The 26,590-nt window shown below is 46.0% G+C and overlaps 1 protein-coding gene across 1 annotated transcript in view; it reads left to right on the forward strand.

Annotated features, from left to right (window-relative positions):
- The window catches only part of LOC130115620 (leucine-rich repeat and fibronectin type III domain-containing protein 1-like protein), a 122,014-nt gene that overhangs the window by 48,684 nt on the left and 46,740 nt on the right, over positions 1-26,590 (forward strand). The window contains 1 exon segment of the mRNA XM_056283355.1: positions 365-675. Within this exon segment, the coding sequence (XP_056139330.1) occupies positions 365-675 (311 nt within the window).

Genomic DNA, 26,590 nt, shown 5'->3' on the forward strand with positions numbered 1-26,590 from the left:
GGTGGTGGATAATGGGGGAGGATGAAGAGACAAAGCAGAGAGAGAGGGAGAGGAGGATGACAAGAGGAGACTCAGAAATAGAGACGGACGAATGAAGGATAGTTGGAGGAAGGAAAGTTGTGTGTGATAGAGATTGATTCGAAGTGAAGGAGGTAAAGGATGATGTGATGAGGGATTGTTGTGGAGAGAGGAGGAGAGGAATAGATGAGATGAGAGGAATAGACAAAGAGCTTGATACATAGATGGATAGATGATTGATTGATTGATTGATTGATTGATATAAACAGAGAACGTATCAAACAATGAAACACGGAGGTCACTGGACTGAATCTCCTCTGTTCTTATCTCTTCTGATGACATGCAGGATTCTGGAAAGTTCACCTGCATCGCCTCCAACGCAGCAGGAGAAGCCACGGCCCCCGTTGAGCTGGTCGTCAACCCTTCGCCGCACTTTGACCCCAAACTGGACCCTGACCCGGGTCCGTCGGACATCCCCACATCCATCAAGTCCAATGTGAGCGGTGGGCAGGCCCGGACTGACCAGCAGCGGGTCAGCGTTTCGGACCTGACCTCCAGTTCTGCTACAATTAGGTGGCCCCCGCAGAATCACATCCCGGGGGTCCGAATGTACCAGATCCAGTACAACAGCTCTACAGATGACATACTCATATACAGGTAAGAGTAAGTGTGTGTGTGTGTGTGTGTGTGTGTGTGTTCCTATAATACAATAATTTACTTGACAATAGAAGACATTCACATAAAGGTCAGTTTGAGCGCGAGTTCAACGAGTTCATCTGTCTGACTGGCTGCTGTATTTCTGGCCTTTTGTCGCAGGCTGATTGGCTGTTCCCAAGTTATTCAATAGGAACAATATGAAAACTCTAGATAGAATGGTCATACATATAGCTCCAACACCAGTGTGAGTGTTTTCATGTGTGTGGTTATGTTCCTGTCTATCAGTCTGCATTCCACGTGCTGCATACACACCATCCATGTGGGGGCGTCTTTCTGGCTGGTGTCTCCTGGGCCTGCAAGGCTGTGGCAGGTTTTGGGAATAAACAGCCCAGTAAGCTGACATGAGACCTGGCTGTCTCCAGTACAGCTGGTACCTCAGCTTCTCTTTTGGCACTTGTCTCAGTCCCAGTGTGTCCAGCTCGGTTGTTATTGTTGTTATTGTTCTGTTTACCTGCCAAGACTCCACTGAAACCAGGGGACTGGCAGCAACATGACACCGTAATAGCAACCAGAAGTAAACGAGGTATCTAGTACTACTACTACGACTGTAAAGCTGCTGCTACTCCTACTACTACTACTGTTACTATTGCTACTACTACTGTTACTACTTGTAATGTTACTTCTACTATTACTACAGTAAGGCTTTTTAATGAGTGGCTGTGAATCTACTACTACTACTACTACTACTACTACTACTACAACTACTACTACCACTACTTTCGACTGCTCCTGTTAGTGGCCGCCACAGCGGATCATCCATCTCTTCCTGTCCTCTGCATCCTCCTGTATCACGCCAGCCACCTGCATGTCCTCCCTCACCACATCCATAAACCTCCTCTTCTCGCCTTCCTCTTCTCCTCTCCCTGGCAGCTCCATATTCAGCATCCTTCTCCCAATATACCCAGCATCTCTCCTCCACACGTGTCCAGACCATCTCAGTCTTGCCTCTCTTGCTTTGTCTCCAAACCTTCCAAGCTGAGCTGTCCCTCTTATATACTCGTTCCTAATCCTGTCCTTCTTCGTCACTCCCAATGAAAATCTTATCATCTTCAACTCTGCCACCTCCACCTCCTGTCTTTTCGTCAGTGCCACTGTCTCCAAACGAATGAGTGGCTGTGAACAGTAATTAATGAATGAGTAGTAGGACACTGGTGATCTCTTAAAACACACTTGTTAACATTAGTAGACAGCATAAAAATAACCGGCGGTCTGGGTAGCATAGCAGTCTATTCCGTTGCCTCGCCGGTTCAAGGTTTGAGTCCCCGTGTTACCTCCGACTTAGTCAGGGGTCCCTACGGGCACAATTGGCCGTGTCTGCGGTTGGGAAGCCGGATGTAGGTATGTGTCCAGGTCGCTACACTAGCACCTCCTCTGGCCGGTTGAGGGGGAAGGGGGAACTGGGGGGAGTAGCGTGATCCTCCCACGTGCTACATCCCCCTGGTGAAACTCCTCACTGTCAGGTGAAAAGAAGTGGCTGGTGACTCCACATGTGTCGGAGGAGGCATGTGGTAGTCTGCAGCCCTCCCTGTATCAGCAGAGGGGGTGGAGCAGCAACCGGGACGGCTCTGAAGAGTGGGGTAATTGGCCAAGTACAATTGGGAGAAAAAAAAAGGGGGGGGAATAAATAAAATATATATATATGTATTTTTAATAGGCATCCTTTCAATACAACTTGGAATGTTGTATCTAGTGTCTTCTTCTTTTCTTTTTTTTATCTAAACTCAGCCAGAATATTTGCCCTTACCTGAACTGTTTAGGATTTTGTGATTAAAGGTTCAGAAATGTGAGTTACAGTAAGGCTTTTTAATGAGTTACCAAACTCCATTCAATCCGCTGAGTCCCTCTCCATCTTTAAGAAGGAGCTACAGACCCAGCTCCTTCTCCAACACCTCCACATCTGATGGTATTGATATAAAAAAACAAAACGACACTTCTGTGCACCCTATGCATTGCCTTTGCGCCTGTTGACACCTGTGTCCTATCAGACTTGAACCTAGTTTTTTGGCACTTACCTGTGTTGTCGTCTCCTGACTAGATCCTTGCTTGTGTTGTGTTAACTCTCAGATGTACGTCACTTCGGATAAAAGCGTCTGCTACATGACATGGCAACATTGTAAATGTCAGGTCTGAGTTCTACTGTCGTTTTGTTTTGTTTTTTTTATTTTCCCATGTTTTTTCTTGTAATGCTGTTGTCAAGACTGCTGTAACACACTTGCTAACACTAGCAGATCTGCTAATGCTCCTACGTGCCCCATTACTCATTTGGAACAAATATGATCCTTCTGTCGACCATTCAGAGACGAAAACTAATGTATTTCGGCCATGCTCTGTGTCATAAGACCTGCAGAATTATGCAAAATGTGCTGCAAGGCAAAGTTGAAGGCAAGAGGCGACGAGGCAGACCAGCGATCTCGTACATGGACGTCTCCAACTGGGCGAGAATGGGTTAAACGGTAGCCGTCAGAGCACGTGCGGAGAGAGAGCGATGGCGGACTGCTGCTGAGCATGTTTTTCGGCGACCAACATCATAGCTGATGATACCAACCGACTGACCAAGTGATTACTCATTTATTAATCATGATTTACAGCTAGCCACTATAACACACGACCACTGCGACGCTTTCTAATACTGCTGCTAGCCGTGCAACCATTACTGCAACAAATATCACATTTACTACTACTGTTACTACCACTGCTTCTGCTGCTACTACTACCGTCTATACTAACAATAACAATGGTAATTACCATGTAATAAATGATAACACATAGTAGATAAATGTATGAATATGTAATCATGATAAATCTTATGTCGACGTCATAGCTCGCCCTTCTGGAAAAGGACATGAGTCACACCGTCTTGGTTTTCTTTCCGGATTAAACGACCAGAATGTTGCACCTATCTCTATAAACACAGTGTAGCACAGCTGTGACCTGGTTGTTTTGGATCTGCACCAGTCTGTCTCTGGCTCGCTGCTGGCCCGGGGTGCATTGTGGGTATCTGTTGTTGGGCTGCTGGCTCGCAGGTAGACTTTGTGTCGCCACAGCGAACGAGGGAGGACGTCAGACGTCAGTGCAAGAGGGGCCTGGCCATGGCACAGGGTGAAGAGATGAGAGCATGGTGGTCCCTGGAGTCCAAAGATGTCACCGAAGGGGCAAAGATGTCAGTGACGGGGCAAAGGCATTAGTCATTGATAGGAATCATAACAGACAGAGGCAGAGAATTCACAGAAGGACAGGTCCGACCATAAACGGACATATACTACACTTGGATGTTTGAACAGATCCAAAGTTAATCTCTCTTTATCGTTCATACGTCGCTCATTATTTAGCAGTGGGAAACTGGGGGGAGGATGTAAAGACAGATGTGTCTATTCTCATCAACTAAACCACATATCTTTCAATCCATTTTTTTGGGGGGGTGGATTTTCCCCCCTTTTTCTCCCCAGTTGGATCCAGCCAATTACCCCGCTCTTCCGAGACCGTCCCAGTCTCTGCTCCACCCCCTCTGCCGATCCGGGGAGGGCTGCGGACTACCGCACGTCTCCTCCGATACATGTGGAGTCGCCAGTTGCTTCTTTTCACCTGGCAGTGAAGAGTTTCGCCAGGGGGATGTAGCACGTCACGCGTCCCCCCCCCCAGTTGCCCCGGAGGAGGCGCCAGTGCAGCGATCGGGACACATACCCACATCCGGCTTCCCACCCAGAGACACAGCCAATTGTGTCTGTAGGGACGTCCGACCAAGCCAGAAGTAACACGGAGATTCGAACCAGCAATCCCCATCTTGGTACTCAACGGAGTAGACCGCTACACTACCCGAACGCCCCCTCAATCCTATTTTTAAGTCAGACAATATATGAAGATTGTGTCATGGCCCTACCATCTCCTGGATGTAAAAAGTGAAGTTTTACTTCATTGATGCATTTGTCACCGTAGCACCACCTGACGGATTTAGGATAAGCTGCCTTGCTCAAGGGCTTTATAGCACACTGATTGTATTTGGGATCCTGATAAGATCAACTCTCTAGTGGTCAGGAATCGGAGCCCCCCGACCCCCACCCCCCATTTCTGGCTTGCTTCCCTTTCTGTGAGGTTATGCATCACCTCTCTTGATATTGTAGCATAATTTTTAAATATTTTAGTAAAGATTACCTCAAGGGTGAAAGACCAAATACTCCATTTGGGACCAAGTTGAGATGAAGGAATCGTGTGCACTGGTTACTTGATTCAATCCTGAACCACACGCTCTGCCCTGAAGCTACTTCATAACTTGATTTGCACATGCTTGTCAGTTATATATTTCAGAGTGTGGAGTTCAAAGAGGAGCTGACAGGACATCTGCTGGATCCTCCATCAGCCCACATTACCATCACACGGGTCCTTCAAGTCACCAGTCTAGCCCCGTCCCACACCAACAGCCAGACATGCAGAATGCATAAAGCCTCGTCACTTAGCATTCTGGTTCGCTGGCCAATGACAGTCAGAAACGTGTCCACAGCATCGATGCTTCTAGTTAAGCAAACAATAAAAAAATAAGTGAGGCACCATTCTCTAACCTCCATTTATTTATTCATTCATCCAACTAAATCAAAATGCGGCTGGGGGAGGGGGGGGGGGGGACACCAAGCATGTACCTCCCAAGTATTAGATGAAAAGAAGGGAGGCGCCATGGATAGATTTATCAGCTTTTCGCAAAACCCACACACATTTTATTGGTATCTTGAGCTGTGTTCACTACTATCACCACTACTACTACTACTACTACTACTACTACTACTAGCTGTGTTCTCGTCCATTTTTGTGTTAGCGGGAAGTGGAAGCCAAAACTCTGCTTGATGTTTTTATGTGGTAGGTAAAAAAAAAGAAATGCTTGAATCTGATTGGCTATCGCTCATGTCACTCAAAAGTTTACTATTTCTCAGCTGTCTACAGGTCACCACCCTGCCTTTAATCTTGATTCATCCCCGTCCCCCATGTCACTTGCTCTCATAGAACATGAAATCAGTCTGGCAACAAGTTACTGGAGTCGCCTCTTGTCTGAACACACCTTTACAGTCACCACCTCACCTGACATATACAAGTCCTCAGCCCGTGGGAAGAAACTGGAGCACTCGAACAGCCTTGCAAACATCTCAGGCCTACAGTTGAAGTGAATGAATGGTGGGAAGTGGTAAAGTGTTGGGATTCCACAGGGATCATTTCAAGTTTCCTGTCATTTCAGTCATTTCTATCAGTACTTTGTGTAGAAATCCAGTATACTATCTATTGCACTACAGAGCCACCTGAAAGCTGATGATGGAAAGAATGCTAAAACTACTAAACAATTTAGAGGAAAAATAATCTTTAAGTGCAAAGATGAAAGGTGACTCTATGCATTTTCCTAACATAGATGGATAGACAGACAGACAGACAGACAGACAGACAGATAGATAGATAGATGGATAGATAGATAGATAGATAGATAGATAGATAGATAGATAGATAGATAGATAGATAGATAGATAGATAGATAGATAGATAGATAGATAGATAGATAGATAGATAGATAGTATTAGCTTGTATTACAGTTTTCTGCATGTCTATTTACAGCTTTTGCTGCAGGGCCCGACATTGCTCCCTAACAGCCAACATGCTCACATAGACCAGCTTGTGATGGAAAGGTCAATTATGGGGCGGCACGGTGGCCCAGTGGTTGGCGCTGTTGCCTTACAGCAAGAAGGTCCTCGGTTCGAACCCCAGGCCGTCCCAGGTCCTTTCTGTGTGGAGTTTGCATGTTCTCCCCGTGTCTGCATGGGTTTCCTTCGGGTGCTCCGGTTTCCTCCCACCATCAAAAAGACATGCATGTTAGGGTTAATACTCCTGTCTGTGCCCCTGAGCAAGGCGATGGAAAGAAGAACTGGAGTTGATCCCCGGGCACTACAGTGGCACACTGCTCCTATACAATAGGATGGGTTACATGCAGAGAACAAATTTCTTGAAAGAATACAATGTCAATTGAAGTGGCTTTCTTTTTTCTTCTACTTGCTCCATTCCCCAGATCATCAGGGTAAATCCTGGACGGGGAATTTGAAAGAAAATTGTTCTCCCCTTCCTCTAGTTTCTAGCTGCCAGCGTTTCCTTGAGCGAGGTACTTAACCCTGGAATCGCTCTGGCAGAGCGGCATCTGAAGTCACCAGTAAAATACTGGTCAGTTCCCCAGGTGTGAAAGAGACACAGCATGCCTGCTCAGCAAAGTCAGCTTGGCTAATGTCGAGGTTTTACCTTAACATAAATGATGGCTCATCCTTTTGAAATGCAGCAGTAACAGGAAATGCTCTCGAGTTCACCTCAGAAGCCCCTTTTCCTAAAGGGAAATTGGCTCAGTTAACAGGTTAAAATCGGAATCCGAGATTATTCTCTATAAATGCTTGGTTATTTTCTCCATGTGTATGATGGAGTCAGGTCCCATAATCCTACCAGTCATCTTGACCGTGGTTGGAGACACTCTCCAGTCTCTGTAAACCACTCTTGAAACGTTTTGACTGGGTAGGACGAACACTGGTGCAGCGGCAAACATGTTTTGGAAAAAAAGTTTGAAACGTGATGCCAATGTGTGTCCATGACAACCAGTATGACTGTCCAACAGTGTTCCCATATAGTGTGATGTAGTTTGTAATACATCAGACTGTCTGTGTTAGCTTTGGTCCCAGGATCCGTTTTTACAAGAGTGGGAACTGTTTCCTGCTGAGCTGATGGCACGCCAGCCACAATGGCTGCCACACCTGGTTTGTAGTCCCAGCCAACAGGTCGGTTTCTCTCGGACCCCTGCATCGGCTTCACAACACTGGTCTACTGGAAGACTGACTCTGTCCAATACAACCACCACGTTACCATCACGTCTCATCTCATCTCATCCGCTTCTCCGGGGTCGGGTCGCGGTGGCAGCAAGCTAAGTAGGGCACTCCAGATGTCCCTCTCCCCAGCAACGCCCTCCAGCTCCTCCTGGGGGATCCCAAGGTGTTCCCAGGCCAGATTGGACATGTAGTCCCTCCAGCGAGTTCTGGGTCTACCCCGGGGTCTCCTCCCAGTTGGCCGTGCCCGGTAAACCTCCAGAGGAAGGCGCCCAGGAGGCATCCTAATCAGATGCCCAAACCATCTCAACTGGCTCCTTTCAATGCGAAGGAGCAGCGGGTGTACTCCAAGCTCATTTGAAAAGATAAAACAGCGACTTGAAAAGAAAAGAATCATGCATGTTAGGGTTTACACTCCTGTCTGTGCCTCTGAGCAAGGCAATGTGAACAGAACTGGAGTTGGTCCCCGGGTGCAGCATGAAGGCGGCAGCCCACTGCTCCTATCTTGTACACAGATCACAGCTTGGATGAGATCATTTGCAGTAACTGACATTCCCCAAGGGGATTAATAAAGGAAACTTAATTATTAATGGCGAAAAATTGCAGGTTGCAACTTTATGTTTTTGGTAATAGTTATAAGGGAATAGTGGTAAGGACGGGACGTAGTATTTATCTTATCTGTATAGCGGTGTCTTTTTTCAATTGTCTCAACACAGTTTAAGTATGAGGGAAGCACCATTAGGGCAGCATGGTGGTGCAGTGGTTAGTGCGGTCACCTCACAGCAAGAAGGTTCTGGGTTGGAGCCCCGGGGTAGGCCAACCTTGGGGGTTGTCCCAGGTCGTCCTCTGTGTCTGTGTGGGTTTCCTCCGGCTCCGGGTGCTCTGGTTTCCTCCCACGGTCCAAAGACGTGGGTCAGGTGACTCAGCCGTACTAAATTGCCCCAAGGTGGGTGTGTGTATGTGTGTGTGTGGTGTGGTGTGGTGGTGGTGGGTGGGGTGTGATGGCTTGTCGGCCTGTCCAGGTTGTCTCCCTGCCTGCCTGCCTGCCTGTCCCCCAATAGGCTCCAGCAGCCCTGAGAGTAGGATAAGCGGTTGGGATAATGGATGGATAATGGATGGATAATGGATGGATGCACCATTATGCTGCTGGCTCAATACAATATGAGTTCACAGGGACAATATTGTACCGTGCAGTATTAATTTCACAGGATGAGTTACACAATAGTTAAAAGAGCAGAGACCGTCATCGTTTTTCTGCATTCGGGTGATTACTGGCTTCCATTATCCTCCCTGACACGTGGTTCAACTCACCACTCAGGCTTCTGACGACGGACGTGTAGGAATTTTGAAGTGCAGGTGGAAGTAACTCTATGGCAGGGCTTTTAGACGGCCGGCCTCTCCACAGTAATAAACTAGAATGAAAAAGAGGCTCCAGTCGCCCACGCTCACCACTCTTCTCTGCCTCTGTAGTCCAGACCGCCAGTCTCCAGGCTGGACTCACATCATGAGGACAAGTAGTGGGGCAAGTCTTCAATTAGAGGCACGTTTGACCACTTAAATTTGAAGAAAAAAAAAAAAAGAAATTTCTTCACACTCTGATTTATCTGTCTACGTGAATATCACTGAAGAACTGATCATGAATTTGATTGACATTTGTAGGACCAAGTCATTGTTTTCTAAATCACAAGTCTCACATTTTGGCACTTATATGTCTCAGGTTAAGTCCGAAGTCTAAACTTTGAGTCTCAAGTCCTAAACAAGTCATTATGCACTCTTCGTTAAATTAATGCCATTTAACATTTTAACAACAGAGTAATTGTTAATATGCAAAATCAATATGCAAGTCAAAAGGCTCAAGTCCAAGTCAAGTCACGAGCCATAACCAGTGACTCGTGACTTGTGACCAGTGTTAAAGTCAAAATCGAGTTGCAAGTCTTTTTCAGTTTTGTCAAGTCAAGTCTACAGTCATCAAATTTGTGACGTCAGTCTGACTTGAGTCCGAGTCATGTGACTCGAGCCTCAGATCTGAAGTTGTCATAACAAAATGTCATTACCATCAACGTGTCAATTTGTTTAGGTCGAATTAACGATCACAAAAGGTTGTTACTTCGACCTAAACGGGCATTTCCATTGTTTTCATAGATGACACGTTTGAGCGCAATAAATCGCTCTATGTTTGCAGTTAATTTTTTTTGTGTGCGCTTTAAAACCCGTTTTCCTCCACACACACACAAGCTTTTACCTCATTCTTAGCAGCTGCTTAGCAATGTGAAACCCTCTGTAGAACAGTTCATCCATCCATCCGCTAACCAAACCGCTCATCCTGCTCTCAGGGTCGCGGGGATGCTGGAGCCTATCCCAGCAGTCATTGGGCGGCAGGCCGGGAGACACCCTGGACAGGCCTTTAGAAACAGGGCCTTTAGAAACTGAATAGTTAATGTTGTAGTTAAACTGCTTAAAATACACTTTGTGTTTTGAGGATGGAGATATATATATATATTTTTTTTTTATTATAAAATATTGTGATAGTGGCCCTGTGACGGTCTGGCGGCCTGTCCAGGGTGTCTCCCCGCCTCCCACCCAGGACTGCTGGGATAGGCCCCAGCATCCCTCCCCGCGACCCTGAGAGCAGGATGAGCGGCTTGGGTAAAGACTGGAGGGATGTTGTGATTGTCAGCTGTTCCTTAGCGCCAGCATCAGTTTTACTTTCCAAGACTGCACAAACAGGAAAAGGGGTTTGTTGGATGCTGGAAGAGGTTGCATTACACATAAAGCAACTAGACTTGAGAGGAAAAATAGAAATAATGGAAAATGGGTTTCCACTTTGCACAGTGTGTGGAATTTATAACCAATGAAAGCAGTGAATACAGCTAAAGGACAGGTCATTTTTTTATCTGGAAATTACCAAGTAATATAATATTAAAACATGTATATCTTCATGATGAACATCAGATAAATAATCACCTTATATTCAGGTTTATTACTATTTACCCCTGTGACACAAAGCGTTCACGGTACTGTGATGTGTGTATTTATCCCATACAGGGTTTGATATAGACTATATTTAACGTCACATTATAATGACAAGGAAGCAAACTGACCCTGTTTTCCTCATCTATTACTCAGTAATTACCACTCATCATAATTTAATTAAATCTTTATTACACGTCATTACTTAGCTATTTTTTGTATATTTAATTAAATTTAATGAAAAAATTTCTGGCACAGGACACAAAGTCTCTACACGGACAAATTAAAACAAACAACCATACAAAAAATAACCACAATAAACAGGGTATGACATTTGTATAACAGAATTCTTGCAATTTAAAGTGTCATCAAGAACAGTAAATGAAATACAGTCATGCTGTAGATGGCGCTAAAGACAAACTGTGCTGGGTTTTCATGCACGTTTGAGAGAATGAATCTTTTTCACAAAAATACACGTACCTCTGCTTTGTCACAGTAGGATAAAGATTGTTCTCCCAGTTTCCTTGTACCCGGCCAATCACCCCACTCTTCCGAGCCGTCCCGGTCTCTGCTCCACCCCCTCTGCCGATCCAGGGAGGGCTCCAGACTACCACATGCCTCCTCCCATACATGTGGAGTCACCAGCCGCTTCTTTTCACCTGAGAGTGAGGAGTTTCACCAGGGGTACGTAGCGCGTGGGAGGATCACTCTGCTGCCCCCAGTTCCCCTTCCCCACCCCCGAACAGGTGCCCTGACCGACCAGAGGAGGCGCTAGTGCAGCGACCAGGACACATACCCACATCCGGCTTCCCACCCGCAGACACAGCCAATTGTGTCTGTAGGGACGCCCGACCAAACTGGAGGTAACACGGGGATTCGAACCGCGATCGCCATGTTGGTAGGCAACGGAATAGACCGCTAAACCCAGATTACCATTATTCCTTTTTTTATGTATATAAATATAAATGTATTTCTGATTTTTCCCTTTTCTCCCAATTTAGTGGCCAGTCGATCCCTATTCTAGCTCAAACTCCCACCCTCGTACTGCATGCGTTCGCCAACTGCATCTCTCCGGCCGGCAGTCTCGAAGGAGACGCCTCGCCACCTCCGTGACAAGGCAAATCCAGGCCGAACCACTGCTTTTTCCGACAGACGCATTCATGTGACCAATACAAACTGACTCCTCCCCCCTCCCGAAGACAGCATTGCCAAATATGCTGCTTCATCGAATCCGGCCATAGTCGGATCTGACGAGACCGAGGCGCGAACCCCGGTCCCCAGAGGGCAACTGCATCAACACAAACCGATGCTTAGACCGCTACACCACCGCGGACCCAAGATTACCATTATTCCTGATTAGCCAGTTAGCATTTTGTGATCACATCACTGTTTTGTAGACGTGCAGTAATCTGACAACAGAAACATAAAAATATGTTAGTGACAACACCTGTATTGTCTTAGACACCGTGGTGAAACACAAAATAAGTGATTACAGACAGAACTGAAGGCAACAGGAAGTTGGCTTTTTAACATTGTGGGCAATGGGGAGAACCAATCTTTACCCTCTTATGACAAAGCGGAAGTACGTCGGCCATGTTTGTGAAAAAGGTGTATGATGGATTTAGAACTGACATCCTGATCTGGGTAGTTCGGATGTGCAGCACGTCCATTTTAAAATTGACTTTATGTTTCACAATTAAAGTATCATAAAAGTGTATGAGTGTGCCTCCGGACAAGTGCGCCACGTTATCAGAGGCTTTGCAGAGAGTTGTGAGGGGCTCCAAGCACCCACGCTCCCCTCACTCTCCCTGGCCTCGTTAGTCTAGACACAGACCTTAAAGCCATGCACAGCTCTGACGGGAGGAGAGCCAGCAATGAATAAACTCTGCTGTTGCCAATGACAAAAATCTGGTAATTGGGGTGGTTGCTAGTCAAGTAATTTATTTGTGTGGCCAACAATCAAAAGGTAGTCCCAAATCAGTACAGTATACAACAATATATGACAGTATATGACATACGACACCCTCTATCCTAGGACCATAGACCTGAATGGGGAAAAACTCCACCAAAAAAACCTTATCAGGAAAAAGATGTGGAGGAAACCTCCAGGAAGAGCAACAGCGAAGGGGTCCCTCGTCCAGCACGGACAGACATACAATAGGTTTCATATACACAAAATTAACAAAATTATAATGTAACATCATAGATTACACAGAGCAACGAAATGCAGAATACAGTGGTACTTGAAAGTTTGTGAACCCTTTAGAATTTTCTATATTTCTACATAAATATGACCTAAAACATCATCAGATTGTCACACAAGTCTTAAAAGTAGATAAAGAGAACCCAATTAAACAAATGACAAACATATTATACTTGGTCATTTATTTATTGGGGAAAATGATCCAATATTACATATCTGTGAGTGGAAGAAGTATGTGAACCTTTGCTTTCAGCATCTGGTCTGGAATTTCCTCCATTTGTACACAATCTGTCTGACTGGAGTCCAAACTCTTTAGAGATGGTTTCTAACCTTTGCCAGCCTGATGAGCATCAACAACGCTTTTTCTGAGGTCCTCAGAAATCTCCCATGTTCTTGCCATGATACACTTCCACAAATGTGTTGTGAAGATCAGACTGTGATAGATCCATCCATCCATCCATTTTCCGAACTGCTTATCCTGCTCTCAGGGACGCAGGGATGCTGGAGCCTATCCCAGCAGTCATTAGGCGGCAGGCGGGGAGACACCCTGGACAGGCCACCAGACTATCACACAGGCCGACATACACACACATTCATACCTAGGGACAATTTAGTATGCCGATTCACCTGACCTACATGTCTTTGGACTGTGGGAGGAAACCGGAGCCCCCACCGGAGGAAACCCACACAGGCACGGGGAGAACATGCAAACTCCACACAGAGGACGACCCGGGACGACCCACAAGGATGGACTACCCCGGGGCTTGAACCCAGGACCCTTCTTGCTGTGAGGCGACCGCACTAACCACTGCGCCACCGTGCCGCCCTTTGATAGATCCCTGTTTTTTAAATAAAACAGGGCGCCCACTCACAGCTAATTGTCATCCTATTGATTGAAAACACCTGACTCTAATTTCACCTTCAAATTATCTGCTAATCCTAGAGGTTCCCATACTTTCGCCACTCACAGATATGTAATATTGGATCATTTTCTTCAATAAATAAATGACCAAGTATAATATTTTTGTCTCATTTGTAGAAATGGGTTATCTGTATCTACTTTTAGGACTTGTGTGAAAATCTGATGATGTTTTAGGTCATATTTATGCAGAAATATAGAAAATTCTAAAGGGTTCACAAACTTTCAAGCACCACTGTACATAATTAGTGCATATATTTTAGCAGATTTAAAGTGCTGGGTAATAAAATTGTAATGCGGGCAAGGCAAATTGAGTGAATCTGACCATCCAAGACAACATCAGGAAACCCACAGATGCAGTCAATAGCCGGCGGGACCCCGCACCACATAACCAGCTCTGCACAGTGGGGCCCTGCAGAGAATAGACTTCACATGCACACAAGAGGCGAGGCAGACTTCAACACAGCATTCACACAGAAAGAGAAAGAAGATGAGAGTCATGCAGAAGTTGTCATAGCTTGTACAAATGTTATAAAAGGAATTTTAAATCAGCAAAGTACAAACAATACCATACACTCAAGATTTCAAGATTTGTTATTTGTTACATCTCATTATACAAGTACAAGAGAGTAAAATTCTTGTGTTTTGGCTCAACACTGCAGCAACAATAGTAATAAAATAACAACAAAACAGAACAAAAAATCTCTAGGAGGGTGAGATTGTCTCATCTCATCTGATCATCATCCGCTTCTCCAGTTGGGTTGCAGTGGCAGCAAGCTACTCTCCCCAGCTACACCCTCCAGCTCCTCGTGGGGGATCCCAAGGTGTTCTCAGACTAGACTGGACATGTAGTCCCTCCAGCAAGTTCTGGGTCTACCTCGGGGTCTCCCCCCAGCTGGACGTGCCCGGAATACCTCCAAAAGAAGGCACCCAGCAGGCATCCCAATCAGATGCCCGAAGCACCTCAACTGGCTCCTTTTGACATGAAGGAGCAGCGGCTCTACTCCGAACTCCCTGCAGATGTCCCTCACCCTATCTCTAAGGCTGAGCCCAGACACCCTACGGAGGAAACTCATTTAAGCTGCTTGTATCCATAATCTCACCCTTTCGGTCACTACCCAAAGCTCATGACCATAGGTGAGGGTTGGAACGAAGATTGACTGGTAAATTGAGAGCTTTGCCCTCTGGCTCAGCTCCCTCTTCACCACAACAGTCTGGTTACAACGTCCGCATTACTGCTGATGCTGCACCAATCCGCCTGTGAATCTCCCTCTCCCACTCCGTCCTACCCTTACTCATGAACAAGGCTCCTAGATACTTGAACTCCTTCACTTGAGGCAGCAACTCATCGCCAACCCGGAGGAAGCAATCCACCATATTCCGGTAGAGAACCATGGTGTCAGACTTGGAGGTGCTGACTCTCATCCCGGCCATTTCACACTCAGCTGCAAACCGCCCCAATGCACTCTGGAGTTTGCGTTCTGATGAAGTCAACAAACCACATCATCTGCGAAGAGCAGAGATGCAGTTCTGAGGTTTCCAAAATGGACACACTCCTCACATCGGCTTCGCCTTGAGATTCTGTCCATGAATATCACAAACAGAATCGGAGACAAGGGACAACCTTGGCGGAGTCCGACACCGAACAATTGTGTGACTTTGTGCTGAGAATGCGGATACAGCTCTCACTTTGGTTATACAAGGACCGGGTGTATTTTTGATGGTGGGAGGAAATCGGAGCATCCGGAGGAAACCCATGCAGACATGGGGAGAACATGCAAACTCCACACAGAAAGGACCTGGGTTGGCCTGGGGTTCGAACCCAGGACCTTCTTGCTGTGAGGCAACAGTGCTAACCACTGGGCCACCATGCTGCCCACAGAGAAATTATCCATGGTCATAAGAAAATCCATTAAAAAATAAAAATTTGTCCTGGAAAGTGAGACAAGAGAGAGACAGAGTGAGAAAAGGAAGGAGAAAAAAAGAGAGAGGGGGACAGGCACACAACATGGGCACACGTGCTCAGAGATACAAACAGAAAGTAAGAATGGTTTGATGCATTCGGAAAGTTTAGGAACATTCTCGTCGGCAGGCAAGGCCCACAGATTACTGCTAAGACCTACAGTTATAACCACGTTAAGACTGAGGATAGTTGTGACAAAGCTCAGAAGGAAGTCAGACTACCAAAGAAATAAAATGACTCGTTGAAAGCCAATCAGAATAGACGGGTTTTCAGTTTAGATTTCAAGAATCAAGAACAATTTATTGTCATCTCTATCATGTACTGGACTACACAAGAGAAACAAAATTTTGTTTCACCGAGCCCACAGCAGTGCAACACAAATAATAAAAACATATCTAAATTTCCAAAAACGACCCCGCCAAAAACATACAAAAACAGAGAACAATGGGGGGGGGGAAAGACAAAAAAAAACACACAAAAGCTTAACAACACAGTTCATTCAGTGCAACATAGTCCACAAATGCCACTGTCCAGGAGAATGAACGCCAGCCAGGATGACGGCCAGTCTGCATGAGCTAGCAGTTAGCTTAGCCTGCCCCACCTCCACATCCTGTCAGACCGCCCTCGGTGCTTCCACTTCGGGCGCTGCTCCAGGCAAGTGGTTGTTGGGCCCACAGGGTGCAGCAGACCAGGCTCCCTCTGCCGATCCAACGTCAGGTCTCCCAGCCAGACGCCTTCGACACACCTGCCCCGCACTACACACGATGACACAGACGCAGACAAAAACACTGCACAGTCGACGGTAGGCGAGGCCGCCGCCAGACCACCGCCAGACCGCCTTGGTGTTTCCTCTCGGGCACAGCTCTGAGCAGGGCCGTCCACAGGACGCAGCAGACCAAGCTCTCTCAGCCGATCCAACACCAGCTCTCCCAGCAATCAAACAGAAAAAAAGAAGCAAAGAATGAAATGAAAACTTAACACGATGATACAAACTTAGACGTAGACATGGACAAAGACACCGCATAGTCCGTACTGTGTGGAGCCACTGCAAACGTGAGTTCGTGCCGCCATCTTCCGATTTGAAAGAGTCTACAGAGTCAGATTGTCTGATGTGGGCTTGGAGACTATTCCAAAGAAAGGGGGCATGTTAAGAGGAGGTTCTGCAGCCTGCAGACTTCTTTTCAACACTCTGGACAGAGAGGAGGCCTGCGCTTTTAGAGTGGAGGGCATGAGGAGGCAAACCTGCTGTAGGCAGCTATATTCCTGGATAGAACAGCAACGCCTTTCCCAATAGGGTGTAGGCTGACCGCTTTCAGCAGACTGGGTTTGCCCCAGGAGGGCCAGTTATCTAAAAATACACAATCCTGCTCTTTACAGAACCCAGCCAGCCAGCGGTTCAGTGAAGCTAGCCTACTCTGAGTCTCATTAGTACTCCTCACGGTCAAAAGACCAGATGGAATTAATGATGCAGACTAATTTTTATGGCGCGGTCACAATCCTGGCTGTTTTTTTAAAATTATTATTATTTATTTTTTATCTCAGATTGTTTCATCCTAACGTCATTGGTGACAATATGAATAACAATGTTATAATAACTAATGTATGCTTCATGAGCCTCAGGACCCTGTTTCTGCCTACATGATGCCAGCGCCCTAAGATTTAATTCAGCGTTGGTCGCTCTGGCCCCATGTAAACAGTGAACAACCGCTCGCGATGCTACTCTTATCCATCGGGTAATGGAGTCCCCTCTTACTAGCAGGTGTTACTTAGCAATGACCACAGGGGTAGAAGAGGTAGGCTGGCCAATAGGATTACCAAGAGGACTACCGACAGGGCTGCCAAGCGCATAGAAAAACAGTTTGCAGTCAGGAGGGGTGACTTCAAATTGGGCCATGCAATCAGAGGCTTACTCAAGCATGCACTCTTTCCCCGTGGAACAAGGCTACACTCCACATCATCTGCCAACAAGGCTATGCTAACACTATCACGGGTAGGCCAGCTGGCAGGCCTGGGGTTGAAGCTATCTGGAGTGCCTGTAACATCGAGTGTAGTGAAAGAGTGCTCTAGCTCATGGACACGTCTTTCCAATAAAGACTGAAGGGACAGCACAATTAGCCGAAGCAGTCGTACCATGGCAGCTGTATTAGCAGTGGACAGCTAAAAGCTAAGCTAACCGCTAGTGATAGATAGCAAAACGCGAGTCACCTTTCTTCGAGCTAGCAACAGGCAGCACACACACAACACACGAAGACTAAATTTGTTAAACCTGCAGTGCGGAAGTTTTGTGTACCCCTTCTGGCAGTGAGAGTAATTATTTTTCTTCTTTCAGGCTCTCAAACGAGGAAACACTACACCGACGGTCATCCGTGTTTGTCCTCGCCTTCTATCGCTTTCTTTTCTTTCTTTTTTTTACCTTAATCCTTCCTCTGAACACTGAGTTTCTTTTTTCTCTGGAGCATCGGAAGTTTTACTTGGACACTTCTTTGGGGTTTTTTGTTGTTTTTGTTTTGCCGTAGCTTCCAAGCCAAGAAGCTTTCTAGCAGAAAGCCCTGAAGGCAAGCCAATCAGAGGCACGCGAATGCTTTCGTCAGAGGAAAGTTAAGCTCTGACAAAGCGATCATTGGCGGCTGAGGTAAAACGCATCACTAAGCATCACTTCTGGTGTGTCCGTGTGGGAATGCAGCGCGAGAATGTCGCCACAGACACCAGATTTAAAACCCCAGTATACTGCCAAATGGCTGCTTGTCCGACTCAGGTTTGCGGGGATGCTGGAGCCTATCCCAGCAGTCACTGGGCAGCAGGCAGGGAGACACCCTGGACAGGCCACCAGACCATCACAGGGCCCACACACACACACACACACACAAGGACAATTTAGTACAGCTGATCCACCTGACCTACATGTCTTTGGACTGTGGGAGGAAACCGGAGCACCCGGAGGAAACCCACACAGACACAGGGAGAACATGCAAACTCCACACAGAGGACGACCCGGGACGACCCCCAAGGTTGGACTACCCCGGGGCTCGAACCCAGGACCGTCTTGCTGTGAGGCGATGGCGCTAACCACTGCGCCACGTGCCTCCACTGGTATTCATTGATATGCAAAAGTCCCGCACTCTAACTGTAAGACACAGAAAAAAAGGCAGATAAAGGAGTAACTCAATAGAGTGGATACAGTAGAAAAACTAGCTACACGTTAAACATAATTAAGCAAGGAGTAATGACGATGATAAAGATAATGTAACAGAATGAGAGGTGAGTAGTAGTCAATCTCACGCTGGCGATCCCACCTAGTAGTAGTAATAATCATAATTATAATCATAATAATAATACATTTTATTTGTGGGCACCTTACAGAACACAGCTATGGCTAATGGCTCTGGGGAAAACGTCGCACCCAGACAAGATGAGAATGACTTTCTGCTTTAAGGGCCATATTGTGAGGCAAATCCCTGCAGGTGGCCCCGTCTGACCCGCAGCCTTGTGGGGTAAACAGTGTTTATAGCTCATCTCCTGCTAATGACGGAGTAACAAGACACACACATCCCCAGACCGTCCCCGTCACATTACCCATTTCAAGGAGGGATTGAATGAAATGAAATGTAAACAGAATATATTGTTAAGTGGTGTTTCAGAAGCCAGCCATATTATCAGGAATGAATAGAATAACACCGCAGAGGGAAGAACACGCAGACACACACACACACACACACACACACACACACACACACACACACACACTCAATTCATACTTTCATATAACACTCTCATGCATGCCCACACATGCACATGTAGTCTCACATTTCATGCACAAACACAATCACATAGTATATGCACGCGCACCAGAATCAACTGTATTGTGTGTTTCCTGTAAAATCCCGCTGAGAAACACAGAGCGCTCTCTGTCTCCCTCTGTCTCTCGCTGTCTGTCTCTCTCTGTCGCTGCCTCTAGCTCTCACTCTCTCTCTTTTGCTCTCTCTCTGTCTGTCTCTCTCTGTCTGTCTGTCTCTCTGGTGGTCTCTTGACCTCAGTTAGTGGGCTTAGAGCACTGCAGGAATGGGTGGAAGCTCTGGGGGAGGAATCCTCTGTCCCCTTGTTTGTTTCTGGGCCTAAACACGCAGTAAGAAAAAGACTTCTTCTGGCCCTGGTCCGTTTTTTGTTTGGAACTGCTACGCTAGCGATCCGGAAGACCAGGAAGAGTCAGGTGCTAGGTCAGGGCTGGACTGATGTGGTGCAGAGTCTGAAGGGTTAGGTGGCGGCTCGTCTGAGGATAGAGCATGCTTTCTACACCTGGACCAGTAATCTGGACTCTCTCAGGGCTCTGTGGGGGTTTTATGTTCACTTAGAGAAGATGGTTCACTGGTTCTGAATATCTAATTAATGAATTATGGTCATGTGGGGGTGCGAGGACGTAGGAGTGGATGAGACAGGGACGTTTTTTGTAATTTGATTGAGCCACAATAATGACACCTGAGATGGGAATGGAGGATCTTTTTAATGTGATGTAAATAAATGTTATTGTAAAAGTTAAACTCTCTCTCTCTCTCTCTCTCTCTCTCTCTCTCTCTCTCTCTCTCTCTCTCTCTCTCTCTCTCTCTCTCTCTCTCTCTCTCTCTCTCTCTCTCTCTCTCTCTCTCTCTATCTCTCTCTCTCTCTCTCTCTCTCTCTCTCTCTCTCTCTCTCTCTCTCTCTCTCTCTCTCTCTCTCTGTCCCCCCCAAATTTGCGGTGCTACAGTTAAAGTGCTTGATCGGCAGACGTCCGGGTAGCATGGTGGTCTATTCCGTTGCCTACCAACACGGGGATCGCCTGTTCGAATCCTCGTGTTGGATTGAGGGGGCGTTTGGGTAGCGTAGCGGTCTACTCCATTGAGTACTAAGACGGGGATCACTGGTTCGAATCCCCGTGATACTTCTGGCTTGGTCGGGCGTCCCTACAGACACAGTGGGCTGTGTCTGTAGGTGGGAAGCCAGATGTGGGCATGTGTCCTGGTCGCTGCACTAGCGCCTCCTCTGGTCAGTCGGTCAGTCGGTCGGGGGGGGACGACTGGGGGGAATAGCGTGATCCTCCCACGCACTATGTCCCCCTGGCAAAACTCTTCACCGTCAGGTGAAAAGAAGTGGCTGGCAACTCCACATGTATGGGAGGAGGCATGTGGTAGTCTGCAGCCCTCCCCGGATCGGCAGAGGGGGTGGAGCAGCAACCGGGATGGCTCAGAAGACTGGGGTAATTGGCCAGAAACAATTGGGGAGAAATAGAGGGAAAAGCCAAAAATAAATAAATAAATAAAATGCTTTATTGGCATACATTTTATGAACAACGTTTCCAATAAACTAAAGTATCAGATCAACATTTTTTCATTAGCTTGCTCTGTCTTTTGCACTCTCTGTCTGTCTGTCTCTCTTTGGTTTTCCCTCGCTTTTTTGACTCTGGTTTTCTACCTGTCTCTCTCTCTCCATCTATCTCCCGGTCTCTATCTGTTTCTGCCTGTCTCTCTTCTGTCTGCGTCTCTGCCTGTCTCTCTTCTGTCTGCATCTCTGCCTGTCTGTCTCTGTCTGCATCTCTGCCTGTCTCTCTTCTGTCTGCATCTCTACCTGTCTCTCTTCTGTCTGCATCTCTGCCTTTCTCTCTTCTGTCTGCATCTCTGCCTGTCTCTCTTCTGTCTGCATCTCTGCCTGTCTCTCTTCTGTCTGCATCTCTGCCTCTCTGTCTCTGTCTGCATCTCTGCCTGTCTCTCTTCTGTCTGCATCTCTACTTGTCTGTCTCTGTCTGTTTCTCTGCTTGTCTGTCTGAATCGCTGCCTGTCTCTCTTCTGTCTGCATATCTGCCTGCATCTCTTCTGTCTGCATCTCTGCCTGTCTCTCTTCTGTCTGCATCTCTGCCTGTCTCTCTTCTGTCTGCATCTCTGCCTGTCTCTCTTCTGTATGCATCTCTGCCTGTCTCTCTTCTGTCTGCATCTCTGCCTGTCTCTCTTCTGTCTGCATCTCTACTTGTCTGTCTCTGTCTGAATCTCTGCCTGTCTGTCTCTGAATCGCTGCCTGTCTCTCTTCTGTCTGCATATCTGCCTGCATCTCTTCTGTCTGCATCTCTGCCTGTCTCTCTTCTGTCTGCATCTCTGCCTGTCTCTCTTCTGTCTGCATATCTGCTTGTCTGTCTCTGTCTGTGTTTCACTGTCTCTGTCTGCATCTCTGCCTGTCAATTTCAATATGTGCTTTATTGGCATGACATACATGTACGTATTGCCAAAGCATGTAAAACAACAACAACACAATACAACAATGATTATAATAATAACAGCAACAACTACAATGATTATGATATCGAACAGCAACAGTAGCAATAGGTCTGTCTGTCTCTGTCTGCATCTCTGCCTGTCTGTCTCCGTGTTTCTCTGCCTGTCTGTCTCTGTCTGCATCTCTGCCTGTCTGTCTCTGTCTGCATCTCTGCCTGTCTGTCTCTGTCTGCATCTCTGCCTGTCTGTCTCTGTCTGCATCTCTGCCTGTCTGTCTCCGTGTTTCTCTGCCTGTCTGTCTCTGTCTGCATCTCTGCCTGTCTGTCTCTGTCTGCATCTCTGCCTGTCTGTCCCTGTGTTTCCCTCAACATGGATAACTTTACACATACACTGATGCAGGGAAGGAGAATCACACTGGTCAATAAATGAAACAGGGAAATTATTATGTTTCTCTTTTTTCAGTTATTTTTTCATATCGGTGTTTTGACACATTTTTGCCTCAGGGCTGTTGGGTAAAAATGCCTCTCTCTCTCTGAGGATTATGATAAGGTTAGTGTGGATCAAACTTCTGTCAACACAAGGAGATGAATCCATTCATCCGTTCATCCCTCCGTCTCCTCTCCTTTCCTTGTCCTTTACCTGGGTGAACTGGCAGATGCAGAGACAGACGGACAGACAGAGAGCGAGAGCAAGAGACAGACATACAGGAAGAGAGACGGAGCGAGAGAGAGACATACAGACAGACAGAGACAGCGAGAGAGAGACAGAGAGAGAGAGAGAAAACAGAGAGAGAGACAGACAGACAGACAGACAGAGGGAGAGAGGAGTGTACAGGGTGGTACCAGATTACTAATTACCATGTTACCTGGCTCCCAAATGAGGGGATGGAGAGAAGAAAAATAATCGAGAGAGGAGAAATAGAAGAGAGAGATTACATGATGGAAAATGGTTGGAAAAGAGAATGAAAGAGAAAGCAAGGGAACACAAGGAGAAGAAAGACTGAATGGGGGGGGGGGCAGAACAGATGAAAGACAGAAAGAGAAAGAGAAAGAGGGCAAATAAATGAGTGTGGGGGTGTGAAGATGCCAGCAGGCGGTTGGTGGAGTTAGATTACGCTGTAAAGGAATCACACACAAACGTAGCATGACAGATGGAGAGAGCAAGGAATGGATGGATGAACACATGAAATGATAGAAAACTGATGGAAGGAGCAACCTTACGAACCACTAGGGTTTTTTGTCACCATTAGGAGTGTCTGGTGGGACTTGAACCCTCACATTTTTCCGTGCTTTGTCTGGAAGTCCAATGCACTGGCCTTTACACCACAGAACCACGCATGTGGTGGGGGGGGGGGGCGCACATGGATGGAATAAAAAAGACATAAAACAAGCAAATTACTTTGGGTTTTTTTCTTAAGCTAAAGATAAAATGATGAAAGGTGAAATCCATGCCTTTTACTGTCAGATAGATAGCTAGATAGATAGATAGATAGATAGATAGATAGATAGATAGATAGATAGATAGATAGATAGATAGATAGATAGATAGATAGATAGATAGATAGATAGATAGATAGATAGATAGATAGATAGATAGATAGATAGATAGATAGATAGATAGATGTACGATGCATAGAGATAGATGTTAGATCGACAGATGGATGAGTGGCTATGGAAGACAGAGGGGGAGGGGTGCCTCCAAATACTGGGACGTGAAACTTTTGTTTTGTTTCGTTTTTTTCTCCGATGACAGCCATGACAAGGAGCACTCAGACTTCCCGTCATGCGAGGGAGAAAGCCTTGTAGCATCTTTCCTCCCTGCTGCCAGCCAGGAAACACCAGACCAACCATGGCAGATGGAAACATCAGATTTCCGCACCACACTCCATTGCAATTTCAACTTTTGAAGTTTTCTGATAAATTGTGAAGGATAATCTCAAGGAAAGTAAAGTAATGATATTAGCATTGTTGTATGGTCCAATAAAGGAACGGATCTCTATTTTACAAAGAGGTTCATCAACTCTCCAGTGACAGTTTGTGATGATATGTCTGATAAAACTATTGCTTCTGGGTAAGGTGTAGTAATCTACGACTGTTAGTATGTAATGGCTGTGTATTGGACCTACTACATATATACCTAACTTTGTCCAAGGCTTGGGAGGTAAGTGAAGTGGTTGGAGAGGTTGGTCCTCGTTCCGTGGTTGATTCAGACTGCAAGCATCGCAATTCTTGATCGTTCTCTCAATATCAATGTCCATGTTCGGCCAACAGAATTTATTCCTCAAGAATTTCTTCGTTCGTTCTACTCCTTGACGTGTTTCATGTGCAATGTTCATTCCTTGTTTTATTTTACGTCACAATCCTATGCGCTCTCAAGATCGGTCCATTGTGTGTTGATAACTCATCTCAGCATCTTCTGTATGGCTTCATTTCCTCTGTAATCAGTTTAGGCCATTGTCCTGTTCCTATGATTGAAATCAGTTGTATCATTATTTCAGCTTTTTATGTGTCTTTTTGGCGGCACGGTGGTGCAGTGGTTAGCGCGGTCACCTCACAGCAAGAAGGTCCTGGGATCGAGCCTCGGAGTAGTCCAACCTTGGTGGGTCATCCCGGGTTGCCCTCTGTGTGGAGTTTGCATGTTCTCCCCATCTGCGTGGGTTTCCTCTGGGGGCTCTGGTTTCCTCCCATGGGCCAAACACATCTAGGTCAGGTGAATTGGATGCTGGAATAGGCTCCAGCATCCCCATGACCCTGAGAGCAGGATAAGCGGTTCAGTTAATAGATGGATAGATGTGTCATCAAGTGTCATAGCTGGTATTTCATGTGTGATGATGGATAGTGCTCTCTCCATGTATGTGTTGATATACTCATTGTCATCTGTTACAGGTAAAGGTAGTCTTGAAAGAGAATCTGCTGCATTACATTTTCCTGCAGTGTGTTCAGTCGTGTACTCAAAAGGGTGCAGCCTTATCCCAAATCTCTGAATGGTAGTAACCTCATTGCTTTGTCTGGATTGAAAATGTAAATGAGAAATTGCTGGTCTGTCTGTAGTGTAAACATTTGAAACTGTTCTACAGCCCGGATGCAGCCCAGAGCGTCTCACTCTATTTGAGAATAGAATAAAATATGCTAAAAATAAAAATGTGCCATAGGCATGGTCGGCTTACAAGGGCTCATTTCATTTCATTTAATGCCTTTTCATTCTCACTTCTCCATTGCCATTCTTGTCCTTTCCTGGGCAGCTTTCTGAGTGGTTCTGACAGGTTTGCGTAGTTTGAGATGAACTTCATCAAAAATCCGTTTGTGCCTAAGAATGAACAAAGGTGTGGAGCATACTTGGGTCTTGATGCTTTCCTCATGGCTTTTATTTTTCTTGGATCCAGTTTTATTCCAGCTCCTGAGATCCCATGACCTAGTATTTCAATCTGTCACAATCCAAGCACACATTTATCCCTGTCGAATGTTAATCCTCTCTCCTGAATTCTTTGAAAGACTTTCCTCAGCCGCTGTTCCAGCTGTTCCTCATTATCTGCATATACAATCATGTCATCCATATAGCATACAATTCCTGGCATTCCACTTATCAATGAATCCCTAACTTTCTGATAGGCTTCCAGTGCATTTGACAATCCAAAAGGTGCTTTCTTGTATCTGTAGCAGCATCTGTGTGAATGAATGTTGTCAGATTTCTTGATTTAGGGGCCAACTCAATTTGCCAAAAGCCTTTCCTGGCATCAGGTTTTGCATTGATCTTTGAACTGCTTGCAAAATACTATCAACAAATAGGTACAGGATGCCTTTCTCTGATGACTGACTTGTTTACTTCATGGCGGTCTACACATAGCCTCATCTCAGCAGTATCTTTCTTAGGAGTGAGCAATATATTTGACACCCATTCAGATCCTTCATTAACTTCCTCTATGATATCTTGTTTAAGCATCTTGTCTAGTTCCTGGTTCACAGCTTCCTTCATGTGATATGGTATTGATCTTAGTTTCTGCACTATGGGTGGTACTGATGCATCCACTGGCATGGTGGCACAGTGGTTAGCGCTGTCGCCTCACAGCAAGAATGTCCTGGGTTCGAACCCTGGAGTTGTCGAACCTTGGGGGGGGGGGTCATCTCAGGTTGTCCTCTGTGTGGAGTTTACATGTTCACCCTGTGTCATGACATGCATGTTAGGGTTAATACTCCTGTCTGTGCCCCTGACCAAGGCATGGCAAGACGAACTGGAATTGGTCCCCGGGTGCTGCACGGTGGCTGCCCACCGGTCCTAGCTACACAGCTAGGATGGGTTAAATGCAGAGAAAGAATTTCCCCATGGGGATTAATAAAGTAGTTAAAAAAAAGAAGAAGAAAAAAAAGCCCTTCACTTTTCCTATTTCTTTGAAAAGTTCTCCATATTCTTCTATCAGATTCTTAGATCTTTCTGCAGAATGTTCTACTGTATTGGCAGTCACTGTTGTGTTCAGTATTTTCAGTGTGAAGCTAGACAGCCTTCCCAACAGTACTTCTATGTCACCCCTGATCACACAGACATCATTTTTTTTATTTTACAGTCCTTCCAGCAAAGTTCTGCTTCAAAGAATCCAGTGTATGGTAAAGGGGTTCTCTGTCCATATACACTACCGTTCAAAAGTTTGGGATCACCCAAACAATTTTGTGTTTTCCATGAAAAGTCACACTTATTCACCACCATATGTTGTGAAATGAATAGAAAATAGAGTCAAGACATTGACAA

This window comes from Lampris incognitus, chromosome 7, assembly GCF_029633865.1.
Source record: "Lampris incognitus isolate fLamInc1 chromosome 7, fLamInc1.hap2, whole genome shotgun sequence".
NCBI lineage: Eukaryota > Metazoa > Chordata > Actinopteri > Lampriformes > Lampridae > Lampris > Lampris incognitus.